At 48.6% G+C, this 16,428-nt stretch overlaps 6 protein-coding genes across 6 annotated transcripts; 4 read left to right on the top strand and 2 right to left on the bottom strand.

Annotated features, from left to right (window-relative positions):
• Window positions 1-1,401: 1,401 nt before the first annotated feature.
• N7484_004358 (chaperonin-containing T-complex subunit CCT5) lies at window positions 1,402-3,686 on the bottom strand (the record flags this gene model as incomplete). Its single annotated transcript, XM_057114778.1, has 10 exons — window positions 1,402-1,446; window positions 1,500-1,588; window positions 1,643-1,823; window positions 1,880-2,017; window positions 2,071-2,719; window positions 2,773-3,062; window positions 3,127-3,210; window positions 3,261-3,354; window positions 3,456-3,504; window positions 3,677-3,686. 10 exons carry the CDS (start codon window positions 3,684-3,686, stop codon window positions 1,402-1,404), a joined length of 1,629 nt encoding a protein of 542 aa, XP_056974918.1.
• A 336-nt stretch (window positions 3,687-4,022) lies between these two features.
• On the top strand, window positions 4,023-5,064 carry N7484_004357 (chromo domain-containing protein; the record flags this gene model as incomplete). The annotated part of the gene is made up of 6 exons (XM_057114777.1): window positions 4,023-4,029; window positions 4,091-4,268; window positions 4,320-4,359; window positions 4,411-4,490; window positions 4,558-4,966; window positions 5,020-5,064. The coding sequence occupies 6 exons, from the start codon at window positions 4,023-4,025 to the stop codon at window positions 5,062-5,064; spliced, it is 759 nt and encodes a 252-aa protein (XP_056974917.1).
• Window positions 5,065-5,777: 713 nt separating this feature from the next.
• Window positions 5,778-7,538, bottom strand: N7484_004356 (putative transcription factor Rap1; the record flags this gene model as incomplete). The annotated part of the gene is made up of 4 exons (XM_057114776.1): window positions 5,778-6,926; window positions 6,983-7,220; window positions 7,288-7,373; window positions 7,431-7,538. 4 exons carry the CDS (start codon window positions 7,536-7,538, stop codon window positions 5,778-5,780), a joined length of 1,581 nt encoding a protein of 526 aa, XP_056974916.1.
• A 496-nt stretch (window positions 7,539-8,034) lies between these two features.
• On the top strand, window positions 8,035-12,716 carry N7484_004355 (uncharacterized protein; the record flags this gene model as incomplete). Its single annotated transcript, XM_057114775.1, has 5 exons — window positions 8,035-8,123; window positions 8,176-8,329; window positions 8,384-9,337; window positions 9,901-10,037; window positions 10,103-12,716. The coding sequence occupies 5 exons, from the start codon at window positions 8,035-8,037 to the stop codon at window positions 12,714-12,716; spliced, it is 3,948 nt and encodes a 1,315-aa protein (XP_056974915.1).
• A 756-nt stretch (window positions 12,717-13,472) lies between these two features.
• N7484_004354 (uncharacterized protein) lies at window positions 13,473-15,174 on the top strand (the record flags this gene model as incomplete). The annotated part of the gene is made up of 2 exons (XM_057114774.1): window positions 13,473-13,883; window positions 13,945-15,174. The coding sequence occupies 2 exons, from the start codon at window positions 13,473-13,475 to the stop codon at window positions 15,172-15,174; spliced, it is 1,641 nt and encodes a 546-aa protein (XP_056974914.1).
• A 399-nt stretch (window positions 15,175-15,573) lies between these two features.
• N7484_004353 (uncharacterized protein) lies at window positions 15,574-16,312 on the top strand (the record flags this gene model as incomplete). Its single annotated transcript, XM_057114773.1, has 3 exons — window positions 15,574-15,589; window positions 15,644-15,970; window positions 16,035-16,312. 3 exons carry the CDS (start codon window positions 15,574-15,576, stop codon window positions 16,310-16,312), a joined length of 621 nt encoding a protein of 206 aa, XP_056974913.1.
• Between the last annotated feature and the right edge of the window lie 116 nt (window positions 16,313-16,428).

Raw genomic sequence — 16,428 nt, 5'->3', positions numbered from 1 at the left:
GTAGGATGTTGTACTTCTGTCCTTGGAATACTACGCAATCGAAACCAAAATCAGGAAGCAGTCTACGCATTGAAAGCGATGCATGGTTTATTGATGGGAAACGCAGTGCTCCTCTGGTGACTGACCCACCACGATATTACAATTCGGCCGTCCTGGTCAACAGACAATGTATCGTTATACTACGCATCAAACTCCACCCCTTCCCATAGGCCCGACAGTTGACCATAAACGACATTTCCAGAACACAGGAAGCACAAGAAGGGTCAAGCTTCTGAGACCGGTGATCGTTGTCTGACGTTGATTTAAATCAGCCTTTACGACATGCTCAAAGTTCGGATGGATTCTCTTCCTTGCCTGATCCGGTTCTCTAGTGATACAGATTACCTCATTTCAGTTCTTCAGCAACCTGATTTCCTGTCGCCCTAAACGAAAAGCAGGTACCCCCTCCAAGCGATATTTCCAAAGCTAACCCCCACGGAGGCCGAACAAGGATGACAAGTCGCATGTGAAAAGTTTGTCCAATTTCAGATTCGCGTTTCCGATCTAACAGAAAAACGAGTAACAGAAGGATCTGATCCCTTCCACATCTGTTTTGGAGTCGCACAAGAAGGCGCTCACCTCCTCACGAGACTATTTCAGTTGCTTATTCTACACAAGAGACATGTCATAGCTAAAGTCACTTGCGACCAGCCCGAGGTTGGTCGATGTGCGTGTGCTTCATTTCGTATCTGCGGTGGTCCCTCGGCATTACCTGTAACCTCGTGAACGCACTGGGTTTATACATGCGGGTCCTGAGGAACACGGACCCCCACGTCGATTTGTCCTTGTGTAATGGATCTGATGGTATATCGTAGATGGGCAATGGGTTTGAGAGGGGGTTTAAAGTCTACTCACTGCTGCCTTTTTGTTGTCGCACGGAGCCCTGTGCACATTCAAACTTTTAGTTGAAGGGTGTAAGTACTTGGACAGGGTACCAGATTAGAAAGAAAGCCTATCTACAAAAGTATGTAGGAAAAAGTTAGTTTGTTGAATCAATTAGGTAAAAGATACACAAAGGACGACGACGAGCATGGACAAATGTAAACATTCCCGCTCAAATCAAAGAGGTCATGTCACAGAGTGAGATTTTACGGTGGCTATTCATTTGGTACCTAATATGGTTGATCGACCCGGGTGATCAAGCCTCGGAAGTATGCTTGATCTAGATTACTTGACTAGGGCTGACCAAGAGAGATAATGAGAGATCATCATAAGTCTTTTTCTCATTGCAACTCAGAATGCTCTAAGGGACCATTTTTTACATAGGACGTCCGAACAGATTCTTAATCTTTTTTTTGTTTTCCGCTGACAGACCAGAAAGACTTCAGCGCTGTCTATCAGGTATTAGAATGTGCGGTTAACCTAAAATTCAGCTTCGTCATCACCAGAGATGATAACATTGTTGATCTAGACATGTATTAGCACAGTATACACTGGAGAAATGGGTCAGTCCACAGTACCTTGAGAACCATGCGGCAAAGCTGAGTAGCAAGCAGAAGCTGCTGGCGCTTGCCAATCAGGGGGTCAATAGCGAAGTGTTCTCTCATATCTTTAAGAATTACATTAGCCACCAAACGGGTTACGGAAGATGGGTTAGGCTTACCGTTGCTACCGGTCATCATGCAGTCGACACCAAGGCGGGTGTTCTTCTCCTTGACCTGGCGGGACTTGACGGAGGCAAGGGTCTCAATAGGGCTCAAACCAGAGTTCTCGGACAGGGCCAAGGGCACGGCGTCCAAGGCATCAGCGAAGGCGCGCATAGCGTACTGCTCAATGCCGGGGCTCTGTAGATTTAAAGATTAGCCCAGTCCATATAATAGTAGATGTGGTAATAACGAACCTTGACAGCGGCATCTTCAACGGCAATTGAACAAGCAATCTCAGCAGCACCACCACCGTAAACAACACGGTTGTCACGAACTAAGTTGCGCACCACACAGAGGGCATCGTGTAGTGATCGCTTAGCCTCATCAATGATCTGTGAAAGTGATTAGTAATGGTACATATAATCAAATTGAGAACAGTTTTTACCATCTTGTTGCTACCACGGATAAAGACAGTGACAGCCCGGCTGTTGGCGCACTCTTCAATGACCAGCATCTTTTCTCTTGTGGTGCCGAAAGTCATCTCACGAACAAGACCGGCGGTACCCAGCTTGTCTGCGGTCAGATCCTCGAAACGGGGCACAATGCGACCGTTTGTAGCAATGGCAATCAGCTCGATCTCGGGGCCACCGACCCATCGGACGGCAGGAAGCTTGTTCTGGAGGAGCAAGTGGTTGGCCTCATCATCGAAACCCCACTGACAGATGACCAGGTTGGCACCTGAGTCCTTGAGCTGCTGGATCATCTCCGTGAATTTCTCGTGCTCGTAATCCTGGAGCTTCTTGAACTCCTCCACCGAGGTGATGTCAAGCTTGTGCTTAGTCTTGGGCTTCGGGGGCTCGAACGGACAGGTCAGAATAGCCAACTTGGCGTCGCGAACCTCATCGGGCATCTGAGGGTGAGAGAAGTCCTTGTCGACGATCACACCCTTGACAAGAAGAGAGTCCTCGAGGGCTCCACCGACCTTACCGTCGACCTTGATCAACTCGAAGTCGACGTCTTTGCGCTCGAAATCAGCAACGGAGAGAACGGCATCCACGGCAATCTGGGCAAACTGATCATGAGACTTAGAAACACTAAAGGAGGGTTAGTTGAGGAACAATAGAGGCTGGAGATAGTTAGAGCATACATTTTGCTGCCCAAACTGGTCTTGGCAACCTTGAGCAGGTTGCTAGTGTCGTCCTTGGAGAAGGGAATGTGATCACTGATTCTCTCGAGCTCCGCGAGGGCGATCTCGCAGGCTTGGTCGTAACCGTCGGCTATCCGAATGGGGTGGATACCCTTATCAATCAAATCCGAAGCCTGTTCCAGCATGGCCGCAGCCAATACCACCACACCAGTTGTGCCATCACCAATCTCCTCATCCTGTGACTTCGAGAGTTCAACAAGCAGCTTGGCAACGTTGTTTGTAATGTCCATCTGTATATTTCGTCGTATTAGTGCCATCGCATGGTAGGTATAATAGGGGGCCGGGAGAGCGGACCTGGCCGAGAATGGTTGCACCGTCGTTGGTGACTGTGATATCGCCGTCGGGGGAAATAAGAATCTTGTCCAAGCCACGGGGACCCTATCTTGGTATTAACACTTGATCCGGTCGTTAATTTCCAATGTCCATACCAGAGAAGTCTTCACAATGTTGGCAACGGTCTTAGCGGCCACAATGTGCGACTTCACAGCCTCAGTGCCATGTTGTCTCTTCTTCTTTCCTTGGCTGAACGAGAGAAATTCCAATTGTCAGTTTCAATAATCTTCATTTCACATTTGTCGGATTGAGATATTCGAGGCGTATAGGGGGTATAGCGGAAGACGTACTCGCGAACCACGATAAATGGGCGACCCTGCTCATCCTTCAACACCGAAGCTACCCTTGAGTATTAGTACATAGTGATCCTAAGTCAAGCGTGAGAGTCGATTGGATGGTAATCACCTTGAGAAAGATCAAGCTCTGCGAGTGCAAAAGTCAGGGTCAGTAACCAGCACAAATAGTGAGGGGCATTCGGGGAGGGACAAGTAAAAGGGGAGAAAGAACATACGCATCGCCATTTTGACGGTAAACAGCCCTCAAGGGATCAACCGAGAGAGGTAAAAGAGAAAAAGGAGATCGAGAAAGAAGAAGTTCCAACCAAACTTCGACGTTGATAACAAAATGCGGAGGGGGTTTGAAGCTCTGCGGTGAAATGCGTTCACAAATTAAATTCGGGTCGCTCAATCGGGCTTAGCGTGGTGTTGTCCGCCTTTCAGCTTCCCACGCGCGACATTGTCTCTCCAGCTTCATTGTGTGCACTCAATTGCTCATTGCTACTCCATTGTTGAGGCGCTGTGCCTCTTACCGTCAAGCTGTTTTCTCGTCTTTTCAATCGCTCTGCTGCCAGGTCCCAAATGCCGCGTGAGTTGACGCGCTTTGTTTGGTCCGGTTGCGCGCATCCGCTAACCTAAGACCCCATTAGCTCCGGTCGAAGATACTTCTGACGAAGAAGCGGGAGACATTCCGTTCAACACTGCCAAAGATGATACCCCTGAGAGTACCTCTGGTGTGAAGAAAGATCAGAGTGAAGACGGGAAAAACGATGTCAAGAAGGCAAATGGAGACGACTCCAGTGAGGATGAAGAAGACGAGGAGGGCGTGTAAGTCTACGAGCTTTATTCCGCGGGTTCAATTTATCTGATTTGCTACAGTTACGTCGTCGAATCAATCCTCACTCACGACTTCTTAAAGGTAAGTCTCTCAACCCTATCTGGTTCAGACAATCGTGCTGATTATACCCAGGGAACCCTCTTACTGCACGTGAAATGGAAGGGATATGACAAGGTAGAAGATATGACCTGGGAGCCTGAGGAGAACCTGCTGTATGTACATGAATATCTGGATGGATGGAATCTAGGTAATTGCGCAAGTACTCATAGATGATTCTAGGGATGGTGCTCATGATATTCTGGCGGCATACTATAAAAAGATCGGTGGGCGGCCGCAGAAGCCTTCGCCGCAGACTCCAGCAAAGGCGGGTCCGGGCCGTAAGCGCAAGTCAATGGGCGAATCCAAGGTAGCGCCAGTTGAAGCCCCGAAATCTGAGACCAAGAGGCGACGAAAATCGGCAGCCCAGACTCAGGCTTCGGAGACTCCGGCCTTGACAGAGGACAACAGTGAGAACGAGGATCAGACCGACTGGGTTCCCGCGGGAAAAAACTGGGACAAGGAACTGGATGCCGTTGATACGATTGTTCGCGACCCGGAAAGCCAGGGTCTTTTTGTGTTATTGGTATGGAAGAACGGCAAAAAATCACGGGTTTCCATCGAGACTTGTTACGAGAAGTGTCCACAGAAGGTCAGTCACCTTCCCTCTCAGCAGGCGATGCCCATGGCTAATCCGACTTTTAGATGCTGAAGTTTTACGAAAGTCACCTGGTGTTCAAGGATACTTGAATGCGCCACTCTGTGTTCTATGCTCGCCTGGAACAGACATTACGGTTGTAGCCGAATAGCAGATAGCAAAAATCTTCCAGGATTTGTCTGGAAATCATTCTCACGGAGCTTAGCTGGAGTTGGGGCCTTGTGTATTTCTCTCTTTTTGTGATGGCCAGTTTTCACGTTGCAACATCGGAGACAAGTTGTACTGATGTTTATTTCTCGGAGTTATTCAGTCATGGGTATTTTGTCATTTAAGTGGATTGAGATACCAAACGTGCATACTTCTATTTGCTTTTACTTTGAAAGAAACCATCTCGATGTGATTTCAGACACTCATAAATACTTTACGATTAGGCTGCGATATTCTATTCTCTAGAAGATTTGCTACATGTAGGCTGTTTTAACTTGACTGGAGACAATTTGGATTTCTCCTATATACGCCTGCCGAGGTGCTCAAGTGGTTTTGGGTCGAGTAGCTCGGTACCGCTGGTGCACTTTGCTCGCGTATACCCAGGGATACCTACCTGACACACATGGCTAATTAGGTACGTGTGAAACGTCATGTCTGTAAATTTGTGGCTTAGAACTGTATAGGAGCTTCCATACATTACTAGTCAGGGTAGAAGAGCGTACATGTAAGAATTCTCAATCGTTACTACAAATTTTCTGCTTCCAGATTTCATTTCATGGCTTCAAGCAAGCCGTGGGTATCATATTAAAGAACGGATCTAGTCACTCATTAGCCTTAAGAATTCAAATCTAGCCTCGCATAATTCTTCGCCGTGTTTCTTGAATAAACGTTCAATGTCATGCTGATCTCCGCCTTGAAGGCATTTATCGTCCTCCATCGTCCATACTCCCGGCATATCATGGGGAATACCCTTTCCAGCTGCGAATTGCTCTAGCAGCTTGTCGGCGTATTCTGTATTCATGCTTGTGCGTTGCAATACATCAAGTATGATTCGCAATTCCACATTGCCCCGGGCTAGCCGAGCGTCAATCCAGCTGTCAATGTCTGGATAAATTTCTTGATCGTCCTCATTTCCTCTTTCGTTCTCATCTTGCTCCGGCTCTGGGCTGGATGGGTGAAATGGCATCTCCAGAAGTAGAGCGTTGGCAATATTGATCTCATTAATAGATCGGACTGCCTGAATCTGCTCTGGATTTGGACTAGCCAGTGGAGTTGGCTTTCCCCAAAGTAGGGCGTTGATTATATCAGTCTCATTCTGAGATTGGGTAGCCAGGTTTTGCTCTGGCTCTGGAGTCGATGGAAAAAACGGCATCTCCAGAAATAGTGGATTCACCACAACGTTGGCCTTATTTTGAGGTTGGGTAGCTTCATTCTGCTCTGGCTCTGTTTCATTTTGTGAATGTGCCGGTTGCCTAGTAGTGATAGCCTCCGGGGGATTTTGTTGGGGCTGACTGGTTTGTGAAGACATCGCGGGACTTGACAAGGGACTAGATAACCGCATTTGTGAACCGCGCGGTTTTAAACCACTGTTGTTGGAAACAGTAAGAGCCATGGAATCCATAGCGTCCGATGTTTTCATTAATCTTCTCTTGGGAGAAGACGCACCCTTTTCACTACGCCGGCGTGAAGGCGATTCACTGGTGAATTTCCGCTTCCTTTTGGCGTAACCTAAGTCAGTTGGCCTTGACGTAGGAGACTTAGGAAGGACTCGCTGATTTAATTCTGCGGGAACGCGCAATGATGCTGGCTTTGGTTCTAGTGCTGGTTCTGCGGCAGGGTGTAGTGGCAAACGGGGCCCTTGTCCGATAGACAAGTCTGGTTTCGGCTCTCCACCACCAGGGCGAGGGCCCCCACGGAGAATTTTGACATATCGAGAGCGCCATGATTGATATGTATGATGTGGGTACTATATATTGAAAATTAGTGTTGCAATGAGATGAAACTAATCTACGTGCAGCATACCTTCTCTGCGAGTGCCTTGTAGATGGAGTTCCCCGAAACTCCTGCATTGTCTAATTCATAGGGGTGCACCCAGTCATAGAGAATTTGGTCGTCCTTCAAGGTATACTCCAATCGGGTGGTTTTTTTGGGAATGTTAGATGCGCCCACAGGTCTTTGGGCCGAAGGACCAGCCCGATAAGGCTCGAGATCTTCGCGTTTCCCATTCTGCACGGAGCGTTCCACAAATTGATAGGAGTACCTGCGGAAACAATTAGTCACTTGCTTTGCCCATTGGAGGAGTTCGGGGAGGGGTTAAAATGCCATACGAATCAGCGGGGAGATTCTTTTTCCTATGATCGACTATTTTGATTTCTGCATCTTTCTCGTCCAGCACGACCGTGCCGCCATGGCTCTGTGATAATAGTCAGGCATTCCATCTATTGAATGAAGATTTGAACTACGGACATACCCTGATACTAGCTTTCAACATTGTGCGCTGAGGGACTTGTTGTGAGACCCAGAACTTCTTCTGATCGAAGAGGTTGCGGGTCTGCACATCCTGGGCTGGGAGAACCATCTTGCCAGGCCGAGATGTCAACCAGAGTGTTTGAGATTGGCTGTCGATGGTAATTATCTTTTTACAGGTGAGTTATCAAAGGCCTTCGACGCGTTATCACGTGTCACCGTGTTATGCAGGTGGTAGGCATGTTCTCTCGCAAGGTGAAGTTGACCAAATTGGCATGAGCCCCAGAGAGAAAAAGCTGTAAGTCGAAGAATTAAGCCACAATCTTGAAAGCGAAGCCTGGCATTCCCCGTATGGTGAGGAGATGTGAAAGTCTAGATCCACCGGCAGCTCGCGTTTGTGATGGCCCCACGTGACCCCCAGCACCACCAGTCAACGGCCGCGGCGGGAAACATAGTCAAGTCAACATTCTCACCCTAGGAACAGAAACAAGTTCCATGGGTGTCGATGATGGAACCGTGATATTCAAGTTTTGATTCTTGTTTCCCACCGGTTTTAGGTGTCTTGAGTTGGCCATTAGGCCCAGAGACCTGTGGCCGGCTCTACCACAATGGGGGTTATCCGTACTATCGCGCTGACAGTCTTGGGTATCTCAGTATTTGTTTTCATCACGCTATTTGGGCGCCTGCCCGCTTTCAGGTAGGTGAAAAAGCCTGACGAGAACGGGGCTATAGCTTATAGTTCTACGAAGGAAAACACCGATCGCCTTCTTACACCGGGTCGTGTGGGTACACATACCCAACGGGGTTGCCTTCCTCGACTTCCATCTGTTTGGTGGACGTCTAATGCGAGCATGGACACGATCAGGTAGCTATATGTGGAATGAAAACCACCCCGTGATCCTGGTCAGCAGCCGTTGTCGAACCTTATAGGTGACTGTTTCTAATATTGCAGTATAGATCTTTTTTGTGGGCCTGCTCGCCATAGGGGAAGCTGTTTTTCTTCCACCAGCGTGGCCTCGCATGCCAGGCGTTCATAAGCCGTGGGTTCCCGTGGTTGTGATCTTACCCTATGTACTACTGTACAAATGTGTGACGACCAAGTCGTTTATCACACCCGAGAATCATGATCAAGAGATGAAGCGGTACCCGTATGATCGGGTGCTTTTCCATCCAGGTCATCGTTGTCGAACCTGTGATCTGCCTAAACCGCCACGCAGCAAACATTGCAACATCTGCAAAGGCTGCGTTTCTCGACATGACCACCACTGTGTCTGGCTCATGAATTGTGTTGGCGCCAATAATTATGTCTATTTCATGTCGTTACTACTCTCCTTGACAATTTTATTGGTCTATGGAACCTTTGTCGGTTATCAGCTCTTGTGCCAAACACTCGAGACACGGGTGACGGCAGAGGGGAAAGCAGCCATGAAAGGTTGGACAATGTACTTCCATATTTGGGCACTTGTGATCACTGCCGATTACAAGATTGGTACTGTCACCTTACTTATGCTGATGACTGCGCCGCTAGCGGCCGCCTTCTTGATCTACCATAGCTACCTGGTTTGGGCTGGCACTACGACCAACGAAAGTGCCAAATGGTCAGACTTGAAAGACGACGTCGAGGATGGATTTGTGTTCAAAGCAAAGCGGTCCCAAATTGAAAATGCACCACCCTATACGGATTTTGGCGATGAGCCTTGGCCGGTACAAAGTGACCAGATTTTGGTCACGGATGATGATCCGCCAATGGAGGGATATGTTTTAGAAGCAGATTCAAATCGTGTCCATTACAATTGTACTGGAGAGGTGCCAATTGATTCACGGTGGAGGCCAGTCCATAGTATGAATGAGCTGGATAATATCTATGACATTGGATTTTGGGGCAACTTCAAAGATGCTATGGGAATGTCGGTGAGGCAGAAAACGTGTATATAAACTTATTTGTGGTTCATATGAAAATACGGAAGATACGAAGGAATTACCTATTGCACCAAATTCTGGACGACCTCAAAAGTCAACTGAGGTTTCATTCATACTTTGTTTGACCTATGTTTTTTGGACGGCCAATCGAGCCCACGCACCACCGCGAAAGAAAAAAAGAAGAAGGAAAAAAAAGAGATGCGTGCTGCAGGACTCGAACCTGCGCAACTTTCGTTACTGGGATTTCCAAACTCCGTTGAACGGTGCTTAAGCTTTGCTTGAATCCAGCGCCTTAACCGCTCGGCCAAACACGCGGTGTTATGTAAACTTTCGTGTCATATAATATAAGATAGAGGATTTGACCGCCCATATAAGTCAACACGCTAGTTCTAATTTAGGGATGATCAGTGACTTCCCCGCGGGCGGTGAACGGGGCGGTAGGAAATATGATCTTCAATCAAATTGATTACATCCCACCTTGGATTTGACTGTGCTCGCTGTTACCTCTGGACGCCAAAATGGCTGACCCCAAACCATTATGTACACCGCCAGAGCTGATGCTCAAGGTGATACTAGCTGGGACCTTGAGCCACTATGAAGCCCGGGGTATGATTGATGACAAACGCCTAGAGCACATGCTGGCTGCTGGAAAGCAAATCTTGTACAAAACACACCAAGAGAGCGAAGTTCGGTATGTTATCTTATGGGAATTTTTCGGCTGAATATTTCATATGTACTGACATTAACACCTCTCAGGCATAACCTCGGTATGTCCCCAGACATCTGGCAGGGCCTCACAGATGTCCTGACAAAGGCGATTCCGGTCCTCGAGTCGCAGTCATTCGCGTGGAAGAGCCCATCCGCCACCTATGAACATTCCTCCTCAAATCTCATCGCATACAATTATTTTTCGCTGGTAAAGGACATTGAACGTCTTAACGACCTGTGCACAATTGCGCGGAATTTGCTCGCCACCACCAAGAAGGCACAGAATCTGGCAGCTGCAAAAGGCTTCGACCAGAGAATTCTCGCCTTGATTGATACATGTGTGCGAGTGACAGCTAGAGGATTTGACGGCGAGACAAATGCCCGCAATGAGGAGCGTTGGCAAAAGGTAGTCAATCTTTACAAGCGCCTGCTGATAACTTGCCTCCAATATCTGCATAATTTCATTATGCACAATGAGCAACGAAAGATGGTCCTTTGGTTGGATCTTTTCGGATATCACTCCACTGCCGATACAAATATCATCAAGCCCAAAGACGCATTGGACCCTACCGCTCGGGCCGAGGGGGTTGCGCCTGTTGTGAAGATAGGAGAGCGCGTAATTAACCCACCCATCCGGGCATTATATGACCAAACTGCCGAAGACCTGCTACTGGAAACTATCGCCAAGTTTCCACGTGAACCTTCTACAATTAAGGAAGAAGCTGCTATGCTACTCTTGGCGAACATCAAGGATCACATGGAGAAAATTCTGGGGCGGGATCTAACTGATATTCAAGAGATGGGAAGAGATCCGGAGCAAGTCAAATACATACGCGCTGCTTTAACCTCAATCCTGGGAGCGAAAGTGGATGGGTGGTCTGATCTCCAGGATCGAGCTCGCGAAATGCCACCTGCACTAACGGAAGAAGATGAGCATGGGCCAACAAAAAAGAAGACCATCCTAACCATTGACCGCAGCATGACCGCTGGATTCCCGCGTTTGTGTTGGGCTGATTTGCCCGAGGTCGACGATTATTTGTTAGATTGCCCTGTGTCAGAGGAAGATACCAGCATGCCTCGGACGTCTCAATCTGCAGCGGAGACCCTGCAGGAGGCTAAGGATGAATTGATGGCGCGCCTGCAGGAGTCATCCCACCTCGGCGATGGTGATGCGGATTACGACACGGCCGATGCAGGAACAGTGGGTGATGATGATTCTCACAGCCTGGAAGGCCACGCGGATGGAAGCATCGAAGGAGACGAAGATGATGAGGGAGATGATGTTGATGGTCCTGATGACGGTGCGGAGGTGGATGATGAAGAAGATGACGATGACTACCGTGGCCGCCCCGGCGATCAACAACGGGGTCTCTTGACCGACATCCCTCTTGTCTTGGGCCCTGCTGAGATTGAGGCACTGCCCATGATTGTTCAAGCAGGAATAGTGGACAGCTTTGGACTCAAGGGCGGGGAAAGGAACGGTTCGCGGAACATGCAGGCTCTCCGGTGCCATACTCTCCTTGCACAGGAGACGGGTCGCAACTTGCTCCGTGAGCTTTTGATATTCATCGCAGCCTGGGACCTTCCTGATGACGAGCTTTATTTCAAGATGATGGTCCAGATCATGGAAGCTGTGCTACGTAACGGACTCATGTCGGCTGCCTACTCTGACTTCGGTCAGCCCAAAGATATCATTTCACCAGCCCAGGCAGTAGTGATAAAGATACTCACTCACATCTTCCGTGCCAAATACTCTCCAGCCTCGGTGACCGGCTCATCTCAAAATAACACCCCTCGGACCCCATCGCCGCTCAGCCGGGTTGATATTCTCACCGTCCGATACATTTTTACCATCTTCCGTGGCAATATCATCCCGGAAACATGTGCTCTGATCTATCTTCAAGGCCAGATTCGCGCGGACCGTGCCCTTCCAGAAGACTTCCCGCTCAACTTGTGGGACATGGAACGGGTCTACGAGGGTGTATATCAGTTCCTCGAGTTCTTCGCCGTCCTGACCGAGAATAACGACTGGAAGAACCTGCTGGTGAAATGGGAAATTGTCTATGACTTGGTAACTCTGATCAAGGAGCTAGAGGCCAGTATCCCTAAGGGTCAACTTAACTCTCTATCATATGGTTCAGTTCCTCCCCCACCACCACCTCCACCTCGTAGCACCTCACCAGACGAGCAGTCACCTTCGTCACCGGCTCCAGTTGCCGTTGAGCGTCCTTATGACCCAGGCGACCCTGATCCTATTGACAACGTTGCTGGCAGCGTCGACTCGCGTCCGGAATCTCCTCCGATCACCGAAGACCCCTCGGAATTTGAATGGCGGAATCTTAAGAAATTGGTTGTTTTGGTCCTTTCGTCATTGGTCTGGAAATGCCCCGAGGTCCAGGAGCAGATTCGTCGTTACGGTGGTGTCGAGGCTATTTTATCATGTACTAACTTTGACACCAATAATCTCTACATCAAGGAGCATGCAGTTATGTGCTTGAAGTTCTTGTTGGAGGGCAACCGCGAGAATCAGCGTCTGGTGGAGGAGCTGGAAGCTCGGGAGGTTGTCAGCAATGATGGTGGCATTTTGGAGAAGAATGGCTATGAGGCTATGATCAACCAGGCTGGTAAACTTGCCATTCGAGCCAAAGAGACCAACAAATAGGGAATAAAAATTCCACCTTGGTTTTTGGCTGAATGTTTTCAGATTTGGATCCCCAGTACATAGCTCCCAAAAGGAAAATTTTTACCGTTTCCAACGGATACATCAATGAATTCCCCTTGTAGCTATCCATGTCTCTAAGTAACCGCATCAGCCCTGGAGGTCTCATCAATATCGCCCAAAATATCTAAGTATCTTTTTGGCATGACTCTTGACGATCCCTACTTCCCCACATCTGGAACGCGCTTGGGCGCGGGGTATACATCCACTCAATCCGGATAGGTGGAAATACTCTTAGATCTGCATTTCTAGCTGAAGCCCTTCTCCATCAGGTCGGCAAAATACTGAAGTGCGGAAGATCCGTCGTCATTTCGTCATTGACGAGGACATGACCGGCGAACCCGGAGAAAAACAGCGCTCTAAGATAGGCGATCCCGGATAAGCATGAACATCGCCGTGCAGAAGGCAGATAAAGAATAGTGGCTTCAAACTAGCCCGTATCGGGAAGCTCTTAAGCAGAATTAACGAAACTAAAGCATGCAGAATGATAACTATCGTGCCGGAATCCGGCAAAATTTCGGCAAATGATCGTCCCATGTTGATGCCCCAGAAGCCAAGTATTCAAATAGAGCTAACATGTCCGAGCCAAAGATAGTGGGATTTTGAAAGGTACCTTAAGGGGTTTCCCACTTTCCTGGCATTTTGGGATTCACACAATTGCCCTCAGATTGGACAGAGTACACAAGCTCAAGCATCGTGATGAAGCTAACAACCGCCTTCTTGGGCTTGAATGTAGCCCAGATTGTAATGGCATCAGCTATGCCATCCTATCCTGGACGTGCCAACTTGACTGTGACGACATATGCTGATGATATGTTCAATACCGCAATTGAATGGAACGACGGCTTCTGGGACGAAGAGGCAGGCTTCCTGATTGCAGCAGCTAGCAATGACGGTCGTTACGACACGCGACACAGCGGCTGGTACGCAACCCAATTATTGGCCAGAAATGGACCCGGAGATGTTGCTCGAGCTGTGCGCATTTTTGACAATGTTATCTCGGGGCAATACCTTAATTCTGCTTGGCAATGGTACGGCGATTACCAACACTCGCCGTCGGAGCCCGAGCCTGGAACTCCTGAATACGCCAATGGCGGACCGTATACATCAGTAAGATGATCTTATTATATCTCATTCATGTTAACCTGTATTAGCTAAACAGCATTGCTAGTGGGATCCTAACATCCGGGACTTTGTAGGCTGTGCTTGGCTCATGGCTCTCAGTGATTATGAGCATCTACTCCCAGCGGCGACGGTCGCCAAGATTGAGAAATCGCTCCTCCTTGCGGCAAAGGGGGACCTATACCGTGTTGGTGGAGTTGACGGCGATAACCTTTACCCCTGCTATTCGAATCCATGGTTGATGGGGACAATCCTGGTTAGCTGGATTGGTACACGATTGGGCGATAAAAACTTGACACAGGCTGGAGAGAATTCTGCACAGGAATTTTACGATCTCTGGAGCCAGCATCGTACTCTTTCTGAATTCAACTCCCCAACATATGCCGGTGTCTCCATGTGGGCCTTGTCTCTATGGAGCAAATATGCTGCAGAGGGCAGTCTATTGAAGAAATACGCCCCCGAGGTCTTGACCACGACCTGGAACGATATTTCCCAATTCTACAATGCGAATCTAAAGAACCTTGCTGGTCCCTGGGACCGCACTTATGGCTACAACATGAAGGAATACACGTCTTTGGTTGGCGCTCTGATCTGGGGAGCTGTAGGACGCGAACATGCTCCATTCCCGCAACGAACATCGGGCATGTATCATCAAGATGATTTTGCCTTCTACCCACTCTTTGCCCTCAGCATGCCAGAGATGCTGAAATACCTCTCCGCGGAATCGAAGTCGAGCTTCGTCAAGTTCCCCGGGGAGCACTTCTTTACCGGCCAGGCTTATTCTCCACCATTCGACACCTATCCGCGGAACATCACTACTTGGATGTCTAAGAATATCACCATTGGTGCGGAGACTGTTGCTGAACATGTTATTGGAGGGCCAGCAAAGAGCACTTCTGCGTTTAGCCCTGCTGTTATTCAGTGGACTATCGACAACTACCAGATTGGATGTGTCTCGCACTGGGTGACCGAGTCTTCTATTCATGCTGTGGCTTCTCCAAAGGCTTTGAAAATCTCCTATCCAAATGCCACTGCATCAAATGGTCCCGTGTCCTTCAACTTCTTATTCAGTGGTCTCAATGTTCGAAATGGCTTTAATGTGACTGGACTCGAGGGCTTGCCTGGTCTACCTCTGGAGGTCAAGACTAATGCGGGTGCGGATTACAGTATCGTCTATAACACAGATCAGACTGTGAATGACTTTATTTTTTACAATATTACTTATACGATGCCAGAGCATTTCACCGAGGAGCCTTATATCTCTCTCCGAGTTGTTTGAGCTTTTGAATGTGACTTGAAATTATGTTGCCAAATCAACTTATTTATTATCTCTAGTAGCAAAAGCTCCGAGACCACTTCATGGAAGTCTGATTAGAGAACGAAGCCTTAAATAAATTGGTTATAGTGACTTTGGCAGTTGAAGAGTATGCGATCGAATACTAAAGAAGCTCCGCGCACGGTCCAATCACGTTCCCCGCGCCGCGTTATCGCTTTGCTGCCTCCGATCCGCAACTTGCAATTGCTCTGTGTTCCTTCACTCAATTCCTCTACTTTACTTCTCGTCACACCAAAAGGAATACAAGCGCAAATAACTCGGTGTCACAAACCTTCACCACAAGACGGGATCTCCCCGCGCACTTTACACTCTCCTCGCCGTGACCCACTCGGAAAACACACCATGTCGACCTACGAAGGTAACAGAAACCCAGCCCTTCAAACAACATCCAAACTAATATGATTAACTTCAGTTGAGCACGGCACAGCAGACCCTGCTACAAACCCCCAATCCACCACACGTCGCCGCCGTCCTGACCTCTCCACCTTCTTCTCAACCCTCTCTGAAATCTCCCCAGACCCAGATCACCCCGACCACCGTCCCCATGCAGTTCCTGTACCGGGCGATGTAAGCGCGGCTTTCTACTCGCTCGCTGAGGCGTTCGAGGTGATGCGCCGCGACGCCGCTACCGAGGGCACAGAAGGGGAGGATCTCTTAACACAGATGATCCAGAACTTGCTCAGCCAAGCTGATATGCCACCTCGAGAGGTAGAAGGTGTGAGCGAGGAATTTTGTGATTGTAAGTTCTTTCTGCGCTGAGTATAAATTTTAACCTGGGCGTTATCTGACCTGGGAAACCCTAGTGCTCGATCGCGTTCCCAAAGCTTCGCTCAAGCCTGATCAAACCTGCCCTATTTGCGGCAACCCGTTCCTTGAAGATGAATACCCCCTTGTCGTGAAGTTGCCTTGTCACCCCACCCACATTTTTGATATGGAGTGCGTGCGTCCTTGGTTGCGGTTACGGGGTACTTGCCCACTTGATCGGGTAGATTTCGCCAAGGAGTTACGGGATAAGGAAGAGGCCAAGAAGAAGCTCGTGGAGGAAGATGAAGAGGAGGAGTGGGATGGGATGTATGGTTGAGAACGTGATATGGAGCTATGGAGCTATGGTCAGCGAGATGAACATGATGAATGAATGCATTTACGAGGGGAGAATCCAAAGCATAGCATCTATGGACATTTCACTGAGAATCCGCA

This window comes from Penicillium longicatenatum (assembly GCF_028827895.1).
Source record: "Penicillium longicatenatum strain IBT 33135 chromosome Unknown contig_2_segment0_segment0, whole genome shotgun sequence".
Taxonomy (NCBI): domain Eukaryota; kingdom Fungi; phylum Ascomycota; class Eurotiomycetes; order Eurotiales; family Aspergillaceae; genus Penicillium; species Penicillium longicatenatum.
The sequence above is the reverse complement of the archived record's forward strand: the minus strand, read 5'-3'. Positions and strand labels throughout refer to the sequence as shown.